This window comes from Telmatherina bonti, assembly GCF_933228915.1.
Source record: "Telmatherina bonti genome assembly, chromosome: 9".
In the NCBI taxonomy this organism is placed as follows: domain Eukaryota; kingdom Metazoa; phylum Chordata; class Actinopteri; order Atheriniformes; family Telmatherinidae; genus Telmatherina; species Telmatherina bonti.
In genome coordinates this window covers 28,109,482-28,131,242 of record NC_136627.1, presented here as the reverse complement: position 1 = coordinate 28,131,242, position 21,761 = coordinate 28,109,482, and the positions used below count along the sequence as shown (strand labels likewise).

At 40.2% G+C, this 21,761-nt stretch overlaps 1 protein-coding gene across 2 annotated transcripts; it reads right to left on the bottom strand.

Moving 5' to 3' along the window:
* Positions 1–641: 641 nt before the first annotated feature.
* On the bottom strand, positions 642–20,977 carry LOC306760117 (bridge-like lipid transfer protein family member 2). 2 transcript variants are annotated; one of them, XM_079245908.1, is made up of 40 exons: positions 20,872–20,977; positions 20,178–20,307; positions 19,393–19,519; positions 19,176–19,225; positions 18,934–19,075; positions 18,734–18,852; positions 18,568–18,628; positions 18,308–18,494; positions 17,489–17,612; positions 17,238–17,362; positions 17,084–17,151; positions 16,615–16,751; positions 16,224–16,342; positions 15,693–15,886; positions 14,507–14,789; positions 13,543–13,748; positions 12,418–13,465; positions 12,131–12,322; positions 11,857–12,059; positions 10,095–10,213; positions 9,780–10,003; positions 9,500–9,690; positions 9,269–9,368; positions 7,730–7,929; positions 7,343–7,640; positions 7,088–7,245; positions 6,636–6,842; positions 6,071–6,170; positions 5,758–5,940; positions 5,551–5,672; positions 5,289–5,444; positions 4,431–4,552; positions 4,175–4,355; positions 3,892–3,978; positions 3,211–3,321; positions 2,983–3,118; positions 2,576–2,700; positions 2,392–2,493; positions 1,266–1,400; positions 642–1,049 (listed from the first exon to the last, which is right to left on the bottom strand). In XM_079245908.1, the coding sequence occupies exons 2-40, from the start codon at positions 20,246–20,248 to the stop codon at positions 864–866; spliced, it is 6,699 nt and encodes a 2,232-aa protein (XP_079102034.1). In that variant the 5' UTR covers positions 20,249–20,307; positions 20,872–20,977; the 3' UTR covers positions 642–863. The 2 variants fall into 2 exon arrangements, 1 of the variants encoding a protein (XP_079102034.1); XR_013771438.1 differs by lacking the exon at positions 642–1,049 and having other exon boundaries at positions 1,278–1,400; positions 2,598–2,700.
* Between the last annotated feature and the right edge of the window lie 784 nt (positions 20,978–21,761).

Here is a 21,761-nt window from a genome sequence, read left to right as displayed (position 1 = left end):
AAAAATATCAAAATACTTTGCATAAAAAGTGCTGTAGTGTTAAGATTACAAAACACATGACATTAGCTGCAACTTCTTTTCCCAACACCACAACTGCCACGTTTCACAACATGGTTTTTCTTTTCTCTTGCTGCTCTTATTTAAATTGCACTGAGGTGAAGTACAGTAAAACAACACGCTGAGGGATGCAGCACATATAAAATCTGGTGCGGGAAAAAGGCCATCCTGTCGGAGCGACAGTCATTCGGCCATGATCAGCTTCCTGAAATGATAAAACATTTTCTGATATATTCTTCTCTAGAGTTTAATCTAATTTATTTAGGCTATTCCAGCAGTCTGTTCCCGAGCCAGCAGGAAGATGTGTTCTCATCCATGCATCAGCAGAAGCAACATGAACAGTGAAGTGCTAGTTAGACACTGTTGATCTTCATCGCTACCTTCAATGCAAACACAGTGATCATTATTTCCAAAGTACATGTTATGCAGTGAAAGACAAAGGTTGTACATATATACACACACTATATTATATTATATTATATATATATATATATATATATATATATATATATATATATATATATATATATATATATATATATATATATATATATATATATATATATATATGGTCATAATGGCACTCTGGTCATCTCGTAGATGCTTCAGTCAAATCAGAGACACAGCAGGAGGAACTACACAAAAAAAAATGTTTCAGCAGGCTCATGTGGTGCAGTAAGGTATCCCCCCCCGAACTACTTGAAATGTTTGTCTCTTTTCCTAAAACTTGGAGTAATATTGTGACTCGAAGCCCTCAGCTGCTGCAGAGGACCGTCCAGTCATGCTCTGACTTCTGCTCACTCTTGTCACTTGCGGCGACTGAAGATACTCTTCTTGCTGGAACTTTTGTCTGCAGTGCTGAGGCCAATCAGGAGTCGGGCCTTTTCATCTTCCTCCTGTTGTTGAAGGCTGTTGTCTGGCTTCCCTTCAGATGCCTTCCCCCGCAGGTCTGAGCCCGAAGCCGGCTTCAGACGCAACTTCTCCTTTATCATCTGAGCAGCAGGAAGTGAGAAGAATCTTTTCATAAATATGAGTTTCAGTGTCACAACAATTATACGTGTTTTCTCCTCATAGCTCGTCATTAAAACTTCTGGCAGTTTGCAGCAAAACACTAAGTTGCAGAAAACACATACAACAGGGTTTTTGCTAGAGTTTTCCATTTAAAACATTTAAATGTTTAATAGTCAAAAATATTTTAGGTTGTGTACCTGTGCTACAAGTGCTTTTCTGCTGTCCCTTTTTACAGCCATGGCAAAGTCGAGCCACGTCCACGTATTGTTATGGTACTCCAAACAAGGCAGAACCAGGTTCAGGTCTTTCCAGTCCACACTGCTCTTTTCTCCCTGGGGAGACGTTAGAAAGTACAACTTAAAAGTGAACCAGGCTTCGGTGCTTAGTGGCTGAGACAGGTTAAAATTTAAGTAATTTAGCTGCCTTTTCAGCAACAACTGCTTATTTACTCATTCAGTGATTACTCAACCTCGGTTTGTAAACCTTGTAAAGAAAATATAGAAGTTGTAGTTTTTGCTGACATCAGCTGCTGAAATGCAGCAATAAGAACTCAAATCAGAAAAGTGGTAAGGCCAGCAGATGATTCAATTTGCCATCTGCAGCAGCAAACAGGCATAATTACAGCACAGATGAGGCAACAGAGGAAGGATGAAGGCAGCAGCAGCTTTATTGCATGTGAGTGTCCTTAGTGAATGTAATGCAGTCATCCATGTTAAAGCTAAGCAGGAGTTGCAAAGACTACAAAGACTAACTGCGATATAAATACAGATGAGTATGAAAGTCTTTATAGTTACTGCAAAGATGCCAAAGTACTGATGTGTGGTGAAACTTCACAACTTAACTAAGCATATGTTTAAACCAACACTAGGTAGAAAAATGGAGCTAGTAGAGCTTAAACAGGTTTGGATATGTAAACCAACTACACAGGTCAAAACCAATCCCTTTTAAATGCTAGATTATAAATATTAGTATGTAGTCCATCAACATTTAAGTGAATAAAGAGTAGCTTGTATATTTTAGCATGAACAAACAGGGCTAGGACTTTTAACTCAAAGCTTCATCCCCAGTAAACGAAGCAAAAGAAATCGAATCCTTATCATCACATATACACTGATGCAACAAATATATTTAATTATTACACATAACAAAGTCATCTTAAATTGCAGGTGGTTTTCTTCTGTATAAATCCCTATCTGCCTGCATTGTGTCCAGAGTGGAGATCGTACATTCTTCTATAAATGTTCTGCATTTTACATACTGAAAGATGCAGCCTGAACAATGACTGGTGTAGCTCACCAACAGCTGCCATGAGCAGGCACCCACCTTGTAGCTGACACACAGAGGCACTTGGGGTATCTTGATGTAAATGAAGGAGTTGTTCATAGCAGCTCGCTCCTTCATCTTATCAATATCATCAACTGGATGCTGAGGAAGAAAATGAAACGTTTTATAGTTTAGCTAGCAGTGTCTTCCTGAAAATCTGAGGCAGTAAAAAATGTGTCCCCACTTCTGGAGGTTTCCTGAATGACCTTCTGACCCCGGCACTGCGGTTCAGTCCTTGGGTGACGCTTTTGCTGGGACCCATAGCACCCATGGTGTCCTCTGACAATGCCCGGGGCTTTACAGTGATACCTGTAACACAGACCACACTAGCATCAGCACAGTGGTCACTGTGTGACTGCACCCTATGCTCCCACAGAGTCCCTCACACACACATATCTCAAGGTCACATCCAGCCTTTCACATCTCAGAGGGATGCCATGACATGCAGGTAATTCAACACTGCATGTCTGGCAGAGAAAATGGGAACTATTGATTGCTTTGCTGGTATAAACTGCAGGCCAGTGATCACACACAGAAAGATGAGAGATGAAATACTACTCATTTAGCTGCTTCAGCTACGCAGAAACATACCAGTAGTGACCAATCTAAACTTGTCTTCCTCATCAGCGACCTCCTCCTCTTCGACATTTCTTCCTGGGAAGAAAAATCCCATCATTCGTTTGAAGAACTGGTACATGAGCTGGATTGTGAGAGGCACCACATTCACCTGAGGAAACAGAAAAAGCTTATGGTTAAAAAATGATCCAGCAAAACAGACTCTGTAAAGCTTTCAGAGTGAATTCATGTGACATTTCTAACCTCGAAGTGTTCCTTCACAGAGATTCCTCCCACAGGGGGGCGCACTTTACTGAAGATACGCAAAGCAAACTGGCGTCCTAACTGGCAGTTACTCTGAGGTCGAAGCACAACCTACGAAAGAAGGAGGGTTCAAATATAAAGGCCCAGAAATAATGGGCTTTAAAATTCACTACAGAGCACATGTTACAATTCACGTGAAGACAGTAGGATCAACACCATATGATTAGGTGAAATAGTAAAGCTCAGTGGTCACACGTGCATCTATTCGTCCTTGAGTATGCATGCAAGACAGAATATGAATCCGAGGAGCCATTGAGCGATCCAATTTGGACAAACAAGATGGAGTCAACACGAACATCATGGTTTTGTCACGTTATCAGCAGTGTACATACCCTCACACGCTGCACAGAAGAAAACCAGGCATAAATATGTTAACACAGGTTTACAACTTCCCTCAGCATCATTTCCAAAAGGGTATTCATAAAGGATTTTTTATATGCTGTCAGGAGGGGTAGTGTTGAAATGTAAAATGGGCTTATAATCAATATCAAATTTAGAGTTAATAAAGTTAAAAAGATTCAATAAATTCATTTAAAAAGACCAACAAGTTAATGACAAGAGTATCAGCTTATATTTCTTCAGGTTAAATATAAAGTGGTGCAAATTGAATAATGTATTTACCTTGTAAGCTGCATTTGGCAGCAGGTTGTTCATTGTGAACCATCCGAGCTCCAGGAGATGCTCCGCTGTGTCATCAGACTTGTTCAGCTAGGAGGGGAAATGTCAACATTTATAATGCAGGAGAATGAAACTTTCAAAAGGAGAACATTATACACCACATTTTATCCTCAGGTAGTACATAAAAGATTTAGAAAAAAAGAAAAGAAAAAAAAAAAAAAAGAAATCAGTAAAACAATCAACGAACAGAGAGACGGCAGGGATGCCTTTACCAGCTTCTGCTCACCTTACTGTACATGAATCGTTGCAGCTCGAGCTCAGCAATGCCCAGCTGTCCATCTTCTTCAGTCAGACACCAGCGGGCCTGGGCAAAGTAGATCTCAGTCCTCCTCACCACGCTGACGTCCTCTGGAGGCTTACGCAGCTCCAGCTTGTTTGCCCGTTGCAGCTGGAAGTCTTTAAAACACCTGGATGACATTAGAAGTTTATCGTTACTGGTGGGCCACTGTCTTGCTGAACATGTATGAGAACGGACATGAGACCTGATGAGAATGTTGAGCTCTTCACTCTTCATCTGCATGTCGTTCTTCTCCTGGTTCAGCTGGTTCTGCAATCGCATGTTTATTTCCATCAGCTCGTCTCCGCTTACTTCTTCAGTTTGAGCCTGCAAGTTGAAGGAAGAAAGACATTTTGCTATTTCATGATAAATATTTGCCATATGCTGGCAGCAAAACATCACAAAGAAAGCTGCAATTGGGCTGTCGCTGTCTAGCAACCCCTCTTCTTTTAACAATACTCTGTAAATGTTTCAAACAAAGGAAGCCTGCTGCACAAATATTTTCAGTTTGTTGAAGACCTTGCATGCAGGCAGAGATCATTTTGACAAAGAACAGAACAAAAGGCAGCCAACATCCAAAGAAGAGTTTTGAAATGTTCTTCAAGAAACCAGAAGAATTATTTCTAAATGCTACTTCAAGAGACTGTAAGAAAGAGTTTTAAGAAGGTTCAGGCTGTGTTGAAGAGTAAAGGTTGCCACAGCAAAAATGAACTTTAAAGTCAGTATTTGTCATTCTTCCATTTACAACTGCATGCTCAAATAGGTCTTTATGACAGTTTCTTGTTTCATAGGAAATATATAAAGAAATGAGGGGTGAAGAAGATTTTGGCACAGTCATATTGTCTTAAATTTTAAAACTAAGAAAACGCAATTCAATTTTAAATGATCAAATTGACAAAGTTGGTCAATTTAATACGGTCAATGTCTTTCCCTCATTGTTTATCGCTACACGGTAAGTTAAAGGAAAGCATGTTCAAAATAAAACATTTTTCTGACATGTTTCTAGTTTTACAGTGAAGTGGAAATTCAGAATGAACAAGTTATTAAAAACACTGTGGCTTACCCTGATATTGGAGTAGATTTGTTTTTCAAGGCGTCTAATCTGAGCAAGATGCTGCCTGACTGCCTCCTGCAGATGTAAGATGCTGCTACGCTGCTCCTCTGGGTTGCTAGAAATTTCCAACTGAAACCGCACACGTTGCTTTTTCTCACTGTGCTCCTGCACAATAAACACACACAGATGAAGCAATGATGAAAAAGTGACACTTTATACAGGAGTATTTTATGTAAACTGGGACCATTAGTTAGCCGATTCTCCTGTCTACCTTGCGTCTGGGCTCCACGTGTAATAACAGGTTGTTGACAATGTCCAGTATCATGGCGTACTGAACAGGGTTCGTGGAAATCTCGAGGTCATGGTGAATGAGAGTGAAGGTGTCCACAGCCCCTAGGAAACATAAAAACGCAGGAGCACTCTGTACAAGTCCTTGATAAAAATCACATGCCACTCGTCTTCAGGTGATCGGACATACCCGCCTGTTTTTTCAGCAGGTCCTCTTTTTCATGGTTGTTTCTCAGCTCTGGTGGTTTGATCTGTGTGGCCAGCTCAGGGTTGATGTCATGACTGTAACTGATGTAGTGCATTCGGCAGCTGCAGCGCGAGATAATACGCTGAACCTGCTGAGACTCGTTCACTTGTGCGGGCTGGTTCCAGTCTTCAGTAATAAGACAGAAAATTTAACTGAAAATATCACTCACTTTGTATTTCTACAGCTTAGAGGTCAGCATACGTCTGGTATATGTTTGCTTGAACACAGGAACAGCTTTGTCGGTTTTGTTTCTTACCTGTAGTGGTGCTAACCATTCCTCCTACTGCCTGACCACTCTCCATCAGCTCCAACACAGAGTCCAGATTACGCTGCCTGTGCTCCTCTATGTTTTTCACCTGAACACAACAAAATCAAAGAAAAGACAAAAATCAGAACTTCATAGAAGAGCAAAGCTTTTGCTCATGTACAGTGAAGAAGGCATCCCTTCACCAATCAGGTACTCAGCTTCATGTCACACACACAAACATGTATTTGTATTCATTTATTTGTTTCATTTTTTTTGTATGTATAAATTCACTAAAGATGGATCTTAATAAGTTGGATGATACATTAATTTGGTTTATTTTCAGTATATGTTTTGGTGAAACTATGAACGTCAGTACCCCACATGTCACTACCCCACCAGCAAAATCATTTAAAGCTATTTTTAATTAAATAAAAATTAACAATAAATTACGAGCTACAAAAAGTTACACCCTTCAAAAAATGAAGGCAAATAAACTATTATTGTCTATTTATTAAAATAGCACAGTGTTAAGACTTCCCACTCCCAATAACTACCAGTTGAGAGTAAAGCCTACCTCTAGCCACAGCTGCCTGTCCTCTTGCTCAGAAGGGTTGAGCTCCATAGTAGCAAAGTACTGCATGCCATCCAGCAGACACGTCCAGGTGGTCTTCTGCTTCAGGGTGTCGCTGTACCAGGCAGGGTGGTGCTCACACTGAAGCAACTGAGCCTTCGCTGCTGACACCAGCACACAGCCAGCAGTTTCTGTGCCACGCAGCATCATCTGGGTTAAAAAGAAAAAAAACCCCAAAAAACAGGAATATTAAAACAACAATGCACCAGATAATTTTCTCTTCATTAAAAGGATAACAGAGTCCATTCACAGAGTTGTACTTTATGATTTTCACATTAGAAGTATACGGGAACTTTTTCAGTAATTATGGGCTCAAACTTTGAGTCAACAGCAACAAAACCCTAAATCTTTCACAGTGGTGTGAAAACTAAAACTGCATTCATTTGTGAACTTACTTGACAGTTGACCAACTCAATGAACCAGTTGCGGTTATATACATCATCAGTCTGACAGGCGGCGATGCCACACAGCTGGTCGCTGACACCTGAGTCCTCCTCTGAAAACACCACAAACTTGTCTGTTTCCTCAATCAGCTTCTGAAGCATTGATGTCCCTAAAAAAATAAAAAATAAAAAAATTAATAAATACATAAAATCTTTAAAAATATATCCTTTTTTTTTTTTTTTTGGAGGGGGGAGGTGGGGGCTGACCTTCGTTTTGGCTTTTTTCTGCACGATTAAGAGTGGGTACAACTGGTGTGGTAGGTGTAGTGATAGGAGAGTAGTTGGAAGGTGAACGTTTGAGCTTCTTGGTCTGCAGCTGTGTGTCGATTTTCAAACCCTTCAAAGCTTCAGTGGAGAGATTTCTCTTTAGTACAGATGCCTTTTTATACCCATCATAAAGCCCAAAGGCTATGTTTCTGTTTGTGGTTGTCCAGGAAGCACGCAGGTCCACCAGGCGCAGTTTGTGAGTGTAAGACGCATTTGTTTCATCCTTTGGGTTCACCTCCTGTCAAATACCATTGACAAACAACTTTATTAATTCACCTAGTCTTAAAAAAAGGATCTGAACGCGAGCCTCGGAGCTCTGGCCTTTACCTCCTCCATACGATTGCTCTGTCGCTGGTAGCTGAGGGACGACAGACTGAGCAGATGAGTCTTCTTCACCTGAGCATTCATCTGGTGGTCAGCCGTCTCATCCCAAGTGGAAGCCATCAGGTGAACCGTCACATGGGAGAGTTCACTAACCATCTGGGTCACATTCCATTCAGAGATCAGCCTCCTCATCACAGTGCCAGCTGAAACGTCACACATGTGCAAACGTTAAATAAGGCTAAAAAATATAAATAAATAAAAGTAGAAAGAAATACTTAACACATTTTAAACAAAAATAACCATGAAAGTTGGAGCAATAAGCAAATCACAAAGTGCGCAATTAATTTACATGCTACATGGTGCCTGATCCAGGTTTCATACCTGCAGCATCGACAGTTTTACAAATTCACTTCATTCAGCCGTAACTCCTGTTATATTTCTTTGCGACAGTCGGGTCCTCATTTTGAGATTTATAAAATGTGTCCGGTCAGTGAGAGGGAGGGGGGAGAAGAGGCCAGAGCAGAGAGGACAGAGCACTGGGTGTTTGCACCCGTACCCTGAGCGATGCAAAGCCCATCAAACGTTTCCCAGGGTGAGGGTTTAACATGTTAAGATGAGATTATGATAAGATTAGGTAAAAATGAGGCACGCTCCATGTTTAAATTAAACATGATCTGCTGGTTACACTGAGCTGTGGAGTCACATCTTCAAACCTCATCATGGACTAAAGATCTAGAAACATATAAAACTTTTAGACAAACAACCTCAGAGAGCAGAAAACAGTCCAACTTCTGAAATCCCTGATGAAGTGAAAAAAAGATGGTTTTACCGAGTGGAGTCACTTTAAATAATCTTAAAGTTCAGAATTCAGTAAGAAGCTAATGTTAATAAAACCTACGAAGAGTATTTAGGCTGTAATAACAATGATAGTAGATTCAGCTTGTTCAGCTGCGTCTCCTTAATGGACAAAGTTTTGAGCATAACTGAGGTGGATGAAGCTTCATATTGTCCGATATGCGTTCTCTGCTGGTTGGAGTGTGCACACACCTGCATGTACACACACGTGTGTGGCATCGGAGTGAAACTCAATATGTGCTGTATGGAAATCATGTAGAGAAAAACGAGGGGCTGTCTTCTAATTAGGATAAATATCATCAGACTGTTTTTACTACAAGGACCAAGTATAAATCTGTTATAGGGGAAAAGTCAGGGTATTGGCCACAGGTTGCATCAAGTAAGAAAAGCAGCTCATGGATCAATTTTATGGCCTTGTTAGAATATAGAGCAGTTCAGATCTAGATGATATGTGATAATCCTCCATCTCATATACACAAATGTATTTCTGCATGAACACTGAACAGAAGCTGGAATTTAAAGATTAAAACGACAAACCCAATTGCAATCACAAAAACGGGCAGAAAAATCGTAATTGGATTATTTCCCAATACTGTTCAGACTTCATGTTAAAAAAAGATGATTGTTAAGTCTAAACCATCTGCAAATAGTAGCAAGCCATTTTTATAAAACATATATGAGGTTTACCCTGTGGAATAAGTCTCTGTGCCCCCCGAGTAAAGACATGGCCTTTGTTGCACTCCACTTGGACGCCTCTCTGCTGAGCAAAGGAGGCCCAGTAATGTACCTGAGAGATATACAAGATGTAATGAATAAAAAAATGACAACACTGAACAGCACTGAAATGACATATTCCACCAGGGAGGGAGGGAAAGAAGGAAGAGCACCAGAAAGAAAGAAAGAAAGAAAGAAGCTCACTTGTAGATGTGGGAAAGCAGCTGTGTAGGACATCTGTTTATAGTGCTGACTAAGTTTTTTGCGGACTGGCCTGAGGCTGTGGAAAAGCTTGCCTCGGCAGATTGGTCGAGATACACTTGTCCAGGTGGCCCAGAAGTTCTGCATCCAGCGCAGAGTACTGCTGTACAGCAGGATTCTGGGCTGGGATGGTTCTACAGGTAAAAACACGGGGAAAAAAAAGCAACATGAGTTTTCAGTTAGAGTGGTTTAGCTTAGCTTGATCAAAAGGAGTTGCACGAACCAGAGCTACAATGCTGGTTAAGGTCCATGGTGATGGAAAGGTTGAGGTTCTCAGAGCGAAAGGCTCTGTAGGAGTCATGAGGCTGCCCTGAGGTCACATCTCCAATGTTCTCAGCACAGCACAGCATCACAGCGTGGTGATCATGAGGGTTGCCATGGCAAAGCCATTGAAGGTCAAGAGTCATAAACAGGTTGGGAAGGTGTAGGAAACGGATATCATCATACCTAATGTTGAAAACACAGACTTCTATTACTGCCTGGTCACAAAAAATGCAAATACCAAAACCATTTCTGTCATCCAACTACCAGTGCTTACTTTGATGCTGTTCTGACATTTACATCCAAATCCCCAGTAAAAACAAACTGTCCAGGGTTCCAGTCAAAGTTCAGCTTGATCCATTCCCAGTGCAAGTTTTCCGTAGTGTTATAAGGGTCCTGGAAGAATACAGGCCAAAGTTAATAATGGAATGTTTTATAAAAGACTTCATATGTCATTCAAAATATCATGATATGATTAATGATGATTAATCATGATGAATCGTGTGAGCATCCAGAGTTAATTTGTGATCATTGGAACACAGATTTTTATCTTTCTGTATCACGTTTTAAATAGATCTTTAAGCAATTTTGTGCCTGCAGCTATAGAATAAGAGACTTTGGTTATTTACTAAATTTACCCACTTAAGGTTGAATGACATTTTATACACACATACACACAAAAGATATGTAAGCACACAGGCATGCTCTAATACAGTGGTAACTCGGTTCAAATTGAAATAAATGTAAAGAAAAAAATAAATTAATTAATTTGGTCTCGTCCAGACAAACCATCTTGTAAAGCTTTTGAGCTAAACTATCTTTTTTTTTTTTTTTTTTTTTTGTCTTGTCCAGCATTTAAGCAAGCAGACTGATGTTCTGGATGCTGTGTTCTGCTGAGCAAATTTATTTTGCCAAGGGGAATTTTTTATAGATGTAATGATCCCCTTGTATTTCTTGATTCTTATTTTATTTTTCTATTTGCTTTGGATAATAGCTTGTATTACAGAGTCTATGCTGCTGGACCTGACCAGAAAGAACAGGAAAGGGGCAGAAAGAGAACAGAAAAGAGAACATAAAAAACAAAAGAAAGAGATCAATGCACATACATACCCACCTACATATACATGTATATACACTTGCACATACATTATATATATAGATACACCCACACAAGCCAACTCTAGATTCATGGTCCCTGTGGAGAACAAAACCATTGACAATCAGGAGGACCAGAAACTAGCAAGTTAAATCAAAAAGACAGAAAGAGAGGTACCTGCTGTTAATGAATAAACTTGCTGGATGACTCAGTGACTGTGACACATGCAGAACATTCATGCAGAACATTTGGAGTGGAACGTGTTCAGAGAAGAGTGATCATGCCAATGTGACCCCGCCCGCCTAGGGCTAGAGGCAGGCCAGGAGAACCCAGAGACCCGGGTAACCGACAGTCACCCCCAGGCACAGACCCCAACCACCCCACTCCAAAGCCAGCCATGCATCCGCCCAGGAGGTGGCAAAGGAGGTCCCCAACCAGAGTCCCCCGCAGTCAGGGGGAACAGGCCCCAGCAGGCCCAGGCCGGCAAGGTCCGATCCCGCCGGGCACCGGCCACCCAGGGCAGACAGAGCGCAGGCCCCAGGAACCCAAGAGCCCGAGAGCAGCCCCCTGCCCCCGCAGGCAGAGGGCACAGCCCACACCGACGGAGGACCAGGATCCCCAGACCGCCACCTAGCGGCAGCCAGGTCGCACTCCAGACTGACTGACCCATTCTGACCCATTCTGTCCATTTCTGCTTAAAACCTAACTAGTATTTTCCGAAACAGTATTTTTGCATCACTTTCTGAAACTGTGAAAACAGTTTTCCCGTTAATCCCAAGTTAAAATAAATTGCACCTTTAAAATCCATTAGCTTCAATGCATTAACTTTGACAGCCCTACTGGAAAGATAACTCTTTAGAAATATGAATCTAAATGAATCTCCCAGGATAAAGTACAAGATGCATCAACTGGGAGTTCAGTTTGTGAGAAATACAGATGTTACCTCTGTAGCTAGCTGATGAAGATTGGCATGTTCAATGTTCATGATCCAGTGTCCGTGGAGAAGGAGACGACTTTTGTCCCACCAGGCCAGAGGAGGTGACGGATCAACTGTGGGTTTGGTCAGCAGGTCAACAGACTGGCCAATCAGAGTCCAGGCAGGGTCCCAACATGGCCCCCACACAATGGTGTACAGAGAGATGTTGGCTGCAGAAGAGTAGTTTCATTATTATTTGCAAACATTACACAACAGACACAAAACATCTGCTGTAGCTTACACTTAAAATCATAGTAGAACTTGAGAGGGGGCATGTTTCTGTGGACTGTCACATCTCCCCATGGTGGACCAAGTGGAACAGTCACTTTGCGATGAGCTCTTGCTTGTCCGTCCTGCTCTGTGCCAATCAGACGCCCTGATAATTCCCAGTCTCGGATCTCAAAGAGGTAGCGAGGGTAATCCCGAATTCTCACTGGCACAAAGCAAAGACAAGTAACAAACATGAATCACTTTCTACATAAAATATCCAGGTTAAGATGAGAGTTTTTTCAGTTTAGTCAGACTTACCAAGAAATGCAGAGAGTTTAAACTTGACAGCACGGCACCACTGAACCACCAGTGGGAGGCCATCTCTGGGGAAGGGACTGACCCCATCAATATCTCTCAGCTGCTCTCTCACCCTCTCTGGTCCATGAAGAGATTGATCAGCCAGGACAACTAGCTCCAAGTCTGACACGGTCCAAGTCAGCAGGGATTTCCTCATGGGTGTGTTTGCATAGAGGCGCCGTGAACGCTGGATGTAGATCTCGATGTGTTTTTTCTCCAATGAGCTGTAAAGCTCTTCTATCTTCCTGGCAGGCAATAGTTCTCCATGCTGCTTCCGCAGATCTGCCACCTTCTTATCCAGAAGCTGAAGACGCTTTGTGCTTTCTTTGCTCTCATCCTTCATCAGCTCATAATTATCTCTTAGCTTGATTTCAAAGACATCGTCCAGGAAGACGAATGAGAACTGGCTAATTTTGAAAACAAGGTCAGGAGGCAACTGTTGGACTGTGGTGACCTGGCGGGGAGAGTGGAGAGTCTTCAACCACTTCTGCACACTAACGGCCATGTCAAAGGTGTTTGAGAAATTGTACTGATAAGGAAACTCAATCGCAACAGATGGGCAGGCAAGAACCCAGACACAGTTGTGAGGAGTGGTGAGGAAGGGGAAAGTGTCTCTGTGCAGCTGCATCTCTGTCAGCTCATCGTGCATTTCCACATCTAGTCCATTAAAGGAGACAACGTTGTTTCCATCAAAGTTGAAGATAAGCAAGGGGGAGCGTATGTGCATGGAGCCCGTGTGCTTTGAGACGGTGAGGGCATCAGTGTGCAGCAGAATGTAATTTTGCTCGCTAACGTGGGCTGTTAAACGAGTAGAAGCCATCTCGACACGGACTGTCAGGCTTTTATTCTGACTGGCCACAGCTTCAGTCTCCACAGGTGGGACTGGCTCCTTTTCTTCTGTCTCTGCACAAAGCATACACCAACAAGCCTGTGCTTCGGTCATGTGCTGATATAAGACCATGTGGTCTGGTGGGGTCCACTCCACAGTGAGCTCCTCTTCGCACTGAACCTGTTAAAACATACCGATACAGCTGAAATATTAACACAGACATTTTTCTGTAAATCAGAAAAAACTGAAGATATTACCTGCAAAGTGTTGGTGGTGACGTGGTACCAGATTGTTAATGTGATAACCTTGATTATAGGATTGGGAGTTTGGGATGCGGGCCAACATGTTTCCATGTTTTCCATGACCGTCTTAACCACAGACAAGCTCATGCCACCAAGAGACACCCTGGAGCTCTCAGCAGAACTCAGGACGCCAACAGTGTCCATTCGCAAAGACACGGCTCCTACAGGTGTGACAAGATCATAAAATACAACAGTTGAACAAAGGCTGATTGATGCTAGACCATCATAGCAGATAACTGTGTTATGCTCATCAGTCCAACAAAATAATAAAGATGTTTATTTGTAAGAAAAATTTATTCCCCACAAATGTCTTTGTCATATGGTCAAACAAAGAAACGGCTAATTGCTTTCTGCATTATTAAATCCTCGAATAAGTCAGAGAAGTCATATCAGGCATCAGAAATCATAGATCCAACAGGTAAACACAAAGACATTGATATGCTCATTCGGTTTGATTTGGCCATTCAAGATACTGTCACATCAAACATTAGTAAAACTGATGCAGACAATATGATCCAACACTCAAGAAGATAAACTGCTCCGCACCTGTTTAGCCTAATCTGGCTGGCTTGAGTTAACTGAGAATCACTTTCATGATCCTGAATACTTCACTACTCTACCGGTCTCATGACAAAGGCCTAAAAATTGTATGACATTCACATCTACAGCAAAAGTGCAACCAGCTAAAACTGAAAGAGATTTAGTTTACCATCACCTAGAAACACAGCATCTCAATTAAAGCGTCTGCAACTAAATCCTCCTTGACTATGTTTCCAATATTACTTTCAAATGTTATTATCAGAGTCGATGGCAATACTTCAGTCATTTGTAGTCTACTCTACAAATGGTGTCAGCTCTTGAGGAGGAAAAAAACCTAAATACATCTCTAACAGAATACAGCCAATTCAAAGCTTCTTACCTGCCACATTAGAGAGTGAGAACACATTAACATCTTCCAGGCAGCAGTCCAGTTTAAAGAGCAGGTGCAGATGTGAGGAGGACACTGGCTGGACAGTTTTGTCACTAGAGGGAGACAATGACTGTGGCTTTGTGTCATTACTAACACTCATGAGTGACAGCAGGCGGGACAGACACAGAGCACAGGTCTCTGAAAGCTCCACTTGCAGGCCTTTCAGCCTGGACTCCAGGCTCAGACTCGGGGACTGGCTGCTCGATTCAGCATGAGGTCGGTTATAGCTCCCCTTAGAGGTGAGAAGATTAAAAACGATAAGTCAGTAATGAAATAAATAAATAAGTCACAAAACATATGAACAGGTTTAAAGTTCTGATTTGTGACTGACATCATTTGGAAACAAATGCCATTTTAAAAAAGGAATCTTATGTGAAATATAAGTTATTTAGCTGCTATTTGCTGCCTTTTCTTGCTGCAAGTGATGCCACTGGAAAGTGGCATGTTGGAAATTAAATCGCATAATCTTTTTTTACAATCTAGATAGAGTATAATAAAACAGAGTATAATAAAATTCAGGAATGAATCTTATTTAATACACCCACTGACACTTACTGACATTTCTGGTAAAATACCAGATGGTTTATGGTTTCTATCCTACAGCTTCATCACCAAAGCTACCATTCTTTATCATGCTGTGTATCTTAAATCAATAAATGGTTCAAAAGATCCTGGAATTAGACTTAAACTAATGAAATTTTGGGTAATTTATGGTTGGAAAGCGTTGACATATCTTCATCTAATCATTTATTTTGCTTGTGCAGCTGTATTTATGGCCACAGATTCATAGACATTTATTTAGTTTGTTTTGTCTTCTTGTAAAATCCTGATTACCAGATGCTTAATCTGATGGTGCATATAAAGTATAGCAGGATAAATCACCAAACACAATATGTTTTTTTGTTTTGAAGTAGTGATGTTAGATGTATGCTGCTTTTGCAGAATCATCCTTAGACAAGATAAAATAATCACAAACCAGTCTAAAGTCTCTTATCAATTCTGTAACATCTGGTTAGTATCAGTCTTCATATTCATACATTTCAATCTACAAGGTGTTCTCACAATCCAAACTATCACTAGTACACACACCTTAACACATGCTTCCAAAAAAGTTCTTCATAGTCCATGTTCTTACCTGAAGACTGAGGAAGTCTAGAATGAGTGCTTCACCCCAAACATGTTTACCAGGAGGGTGGGGAGCCTGTTGGATATGCGACCCCTGACCCACTCTCCACCAGAAGTTGTCCAGGGACAGTGAAGCCCGCTGGTGCAGATTCTGGGTCTCTGAGCTCTCTTTGTCAACTTTGAGGTCAAGAAGATGCTGCAGCTCTACATACATGCAGATGATGTAGACAGTGGAATGTTACACAGAGGGTTAAACATTTAAAGTTGTTGAGGTGATGTTATATAAGTGAGTCTGAACAAAAGTCATTAGGAGGGAAAATGAGGATGGGTTAATAACATTTAAAAAGGGCACTCTAAAGAAAGACTAATCTAGCTTGGGAGGATTAAAAGTGTCAGTTCAGTCATTACATCACAGGAAAAAAATTACGCTAACAGGAAAACATGTACATGAGTGATACAGCAACAGTTTGTGTCATTTTGTGACAGAAACAAAATAAGACATTCACCTGCATTGCAGTGTTTGTGTGTATACAGCACATACCTGCATTAGCAGAGATGAAGCCTAGAGCAAAAGGCGTGGTGTCTCCTAGCTGAACAGATACATTGACGTTGGACACAGAGGAGGTGATCATCACAGGAGCATCCAGGTGAGGGAGGCGCCTGAGGAAAAGGAGGGCGGGCAAATAATCGAATGGACTATACAAAACAATAAGGTAATGGAAAAAACAACACAGTGAGTGAAGCACAAAAATGGGTAAGGACAAGAAGGCAGGGCAAGGTATTAGTAAATTATTTTGATTGCAGTAAGAAAAGTAGTGATTCATTGGAAAAACAATCCTCCAGAAAACATTAACATAAATACACTAAATCATGTGCTAACTAACCAAGCATTAAAAGGCTTTCATGTTTTTTTTTCCCCTTTTGTTGTTTACCTTCTCCGATGCGTTTCCTTTCTGTGGATTAGCTGTTCCCATGGCACTAGGTTTAACCAATGGAAGAACTCCTGGTGGCGGTAGTGGATGATGCAGGTGTTGACAATGAAAGAACCTGAGATGTCAAGTGATGTAATCTATATTAACAAAAGAAAAAAGGTAGAAAAAAGGCAAGGACAAAACAATGAGTAATTTCAACCAAATTCAGACATCAGCATCAACTACTATGAGTGTTCACTGATATGACCCAGACTCAAGGCAAATATCTACCATACCAAAGATAAAGACACAGGAAAAGGGAACGCAGAAAAAGGAATATAACAAACAGTAGAGAGAGTAGTAGAGTATAAAGGTCTAAACAGTCATGTGTGAGCCAACTACACACACATATCTCATGATCACTAGACACAAACTGTCAAAAATGTGCAATAAAATGATCTGACAACCAGGTTATGTGACAGTGTCTCACCTGCAGGACTGTCTTGAGAGTGTTTACACAGAGGATTCTCTGTCTACTTTGAGAAAGAAGAAGTCCGTCTGCCAAAAGAAAAAACCAAACAAAAGAACGGATTAATAGATTTCACCGCCTTGGCGCTGAATCTGGTAGTCTACAGTCAACCAACCCTCAAGAAGCAGCTCCAGGCTGCTCTGGGGAAAGATCAGCTCAGGAGTGAAGCTCTTCAGAGGAAGCTGCTCACTGTCACGTCCATAACAGATTTTTAAAGACTTCAAAGTCCAGTTCAGGTGTCTGTTCAGATTAGGCAAAAAAAAAAAAAAAAAAAAATGTTGGGAACCACAAACATTTCATATCAGCCAATGCAGAACAATAACTACTTAGTAGAGCTATACAACTGAGCATTGAGTGCTTACTCACCGTTTCTGACTGTGCATGGACATGGTTACATTTGTATTATCAAATTCCACATTGACTTTGTGGGGAAGGAACTGATGAAACCGTTCAACCGCTTCAGTCTGGATGAATTCACTGTTGTCCCACTCTGAAAACAAAAAGAGAATTAGTGTCACTCGGTGTGGCGGCTCCCAGCATTGCCAGAACTGACAGCTTAAATCCAATATTTTTTTTAATGTTTTCCTTCCATAAACTAGCTATCTTTAATTGCCCAGTCAGCTGTTTGATGATCTAAAGACATTTGCAATAAAATTAAAAATAAAATCACTTCTTCCTTTAATGCAGTGTTAAATCAATTAAAAAATTATTTAAATCCTACTGCAATGACTGCATAACCTAACTTGATTTCAAAATAAGAGGTTAAATGTTATTAATCTTTGAAGACAGAAGTCAGTAGAGTCTTGTAATATGTTTGAATCCATTTTCCAGCTCTTTAAACAGAACAGCTAAAAATGAAACATAAAAGCATCCAGGCATTTCCGAAAAACCAAAGTAAGTGGTGGAAAACTGCTATTAGCAATGGTGATGGCAATCAACCCTTATATTTTTAATTAATACGGTTGTTCGTTTTATTGCAAGTAATAATTGGGCCGACAAAAAAGATAGCCATAATTTTGTAGGATTAACACCTTGAGATATATTATATTATATTATATTATATTATATTATATTATATTATATTATATTATATTATATTATATTATATTATATTATATGTGTATGTCTACATACACAAATATTTTGATTAGCATTTAAAACTTCAGAATTTAAACAATTTCTCACCAGATACATGGTGGTCTTGCATCTTGACGTAAACAGGAGGCAGCAGGATTTGACTGAGAAAGAGCCCCTCATGCAGCTCAACTATAAGCGTCCTCACACTCAGAGACAAGCAACTCGGTTTCATCTCTGGTAGACTCACATCCCCTGACAGCAGCAGGCTCAGGGCCACCTCAGCCAAACAAGTGTCCTTTAACAAAGAGGACAACAGTCAGATGTATTTATTCATAAGTTCTTATATTAATCAGAGTAAATCAACTCACCACTTGACTGCTTTTTAGCACTTTGCTGCTTAGCTGCCCCACTGAGAAGTTCCAAGCCAACCTGGAAAAAGAAAACAAACAATGCTGCAAACACATTTCTTTTTCTATATACTGTATTTACCAGTGCACCTCTTAGATCTGTGAAACATAAACAGAAAAACCTTACGTTTTGCTCTGATGGTCAAGTAACAAGGTGATACCCGTGACTGTCATGTGCCATAGAGACTCAGACAGCGCCAAGTTTAACACCATCACATTGATTGAGCTGACATGGAATGACAGCAGCTGCAGGCACAGGACAGTAAGTGAAATAACACCAACAAATCAACACAAAGGGTACTGCTGACCTCATGAAAGCCTGCATACTTGTGATAAAAAGCGTAGTGTTTTAGGGCTGACTGAAGTCTTGTTTGACTTCTTTCCATGGCTCCCCTTTACAAGAGGTCCCAGAGGTGCTTGCAAGTCAAATCTAATCCGACTGTCACCAACGCACAGTGCCAGGTATCTCCTAAAAAACAATCATAAGAATCAAGTATTTGTATTCAAAATGGCGAGGCATCCATTATTTATATGCCAAAATGCTGTCCTTACAAAACATGAACACTTACGGTAAATCATGGTTCAGAAGTTTACTTGATATCCATATTCTGTCAATTTCCTGTTGTAAGAAATTTTAAAGTAACCAAAATTAAAACATAAACTTGATTAATTTAAGAAAAGTGCCATAGAAATACATCACTGGAACAGGCATGTATTCCTGCAATGGCAGCAGCTACACTGAGTGAGCTCACTAGATAAATGTCATGTAAACACAGTTTGCCCTACCAGAGTGTGCTGGGGATGAAACTGGATACTAATTCCTTGGACAGAAAACAGCCCTACTGATTTGATCTTTAGATCAGCATTGAATGCTGTCTGAAAGATTCGCACGGCCAGGGTGCAAATGAACCATCTAGAGACAAATAACAAAAGATATGTCAGATTCAGTCCATGAGTTTTTGAAAGAAGGACTTTAAGGACATATAACTGTGTTACATACAGTTTTGCTCATATGTATTCATACCCTTTCATTAAAGAAAAGGCTGAATTTAAAAAGTCACTCTAATAACTGGAGACTTAAAAAAGGAACAATAACTAAAACTTTGCAAAAATATAATTTAGTAAAATAAGACTGGATTTTTTTTTTTTTTTTTTAATTTTATCGAGTTGAAGAAAGAAAAACAAACAAACAAATTGGTCCTGGACAAATTAGAGCACATTTCTGTTAAAGAGTGGGACAAAAAACCTGTCAACAGGTGCAGAAGTCTGACAGAACAGAACACACCTGACTGTAGCGGAAACATTAAAGGATTGTTCAACAAAATATTAGTTTATGAGTGATGTAATGTTATAAATTATCTTATTTGTTTCCTTAAAAAAAAAATTCTATTGAACCAGAATTAGAAAATAATTAGATGATTTTCATAAAATTTTTTATTTATTATTACTTTAGTCAATTTCAGCTTACTTTACAGGCAGCTGTTTTTTTTTCTTCTTTAATGAAAGGGTATGAACAAATAGGAGCACAACTGTAGCTGTGCTACGTACGAAGCAACTTTTTTTTTTTTTACCTGAAAATGATACGTGACAACACAATCCCCAGTAGAAAAACGAGAAGGAAGGATAACAGAACTAGAGACATTGTGTCCCAAGTCGTTCACACCCAAATCTTGGACATGAGTCTGGCTGTTCCGTTTTCAGCTGTCAAAGAGGAAGCGAGATCCAACACATCACAATCCGTTGTTTTAAGACAGGCTTCGTTGCCAGCAACAATAATCTATAGCAAACAGTATTTTTTAAGTTATTTGTCAATGCAACATGATAATTAAACATTGGTATGCCAAATAGGAGCCTCTAGCTGTCTGCTAATGTTCACAGCTAACCTAGCAGCGCCACCGCGGCTAAGTAACTACACAGTAGTTACAAGCGGAAGGCAAATTAGCACGTAGCTTAAGTTTATCAGTTAGCTAAGTGTGTAAAACTATTACTTGTACTTCATATTGGTGCGTTTATTATGACGTGAGAAAAATGTTAGTCATTTTCAAGTGGTTCCAGCGTTAACTCAAAGTACCAACCCACAAAATGGTAATTTTACCGCCGTGTTTCATCCCGACAAAATCAGTAGCAAATCTGTGCTAGCAGCCCAGCATGCTAACTACCGCTAACTTAGCACAGCTGCGAGAGTGAAACACATATTAGCTCCTTGTCGCTTCTGTTGTGGGTGTATGTTTAGTTATCTTGGGTTAAAATAAAAAATAAACTCACCCTGGCATATTCAAAGCACCGGGGTCTCACTACACCACATAATGCTGCAGAGAAGCGTTTCACCTGACAGTTCACACAGTAAACAGAGTTCAGGTCCGCCCTGTTCGACTCAGCTGGCAGATCATTTAACATGCGGTGGGAGCGGAGCTGGGAGCTGGCAGGAAAATATTCACTGCCACCAAAACGCTCACATATTCAGGATTTTGGACATCCATAATTAGCATCAGACGCCTTAAAGGTCCAGGTGGACTACTTAAAATTGGGCTTTTGCTCATTTTTGCAGAAAGATCTTGCATGATATTTTCATGTTGCCGAACACCTTTTCAAACTAAGTTTTTAGCACAGTATACAATTTAGTTGCATTACTCTAATTAATACCAGTATCAACGGATTTTGGAAGCACAGCAGAGATCAAACATAAAAATTTATCTCATGATAATACTTCAGATTTTTTTTTTCAAATAGTCTCTTAATAGTGTGGTACAACAAGTAGTATTACACACTCAAGCAAAATGAATAACCAATGCACATTGAATATTTAACAAAGAAGAAGAAATGCTGAATAAGTTAAAACAATATCAAGCATCCTACTTGTTTTGGGTCCCAAAATTACAAGAAATCTCTAAATCTCATTGGCATTGTTAAAAAAAAAGAAAAATGTTACATATATTTTTTTTCCAGCTAGGTTTAATTAATATGCACATTATTTCAGCTATACAGTTACTGGATAAGCTAATAACCACTTTTACTGTGTCTTTTCCATTCACGTCTTATACTTTATAATTTCTTAGCAATTGGAACCTCTGTTCTTTATTGCTTTAAGTTGTAGCTTTCACATAAACCAACTCAATGGGAAGCTTGCTAAAAAAATAACTTTAGAACAGAACTAA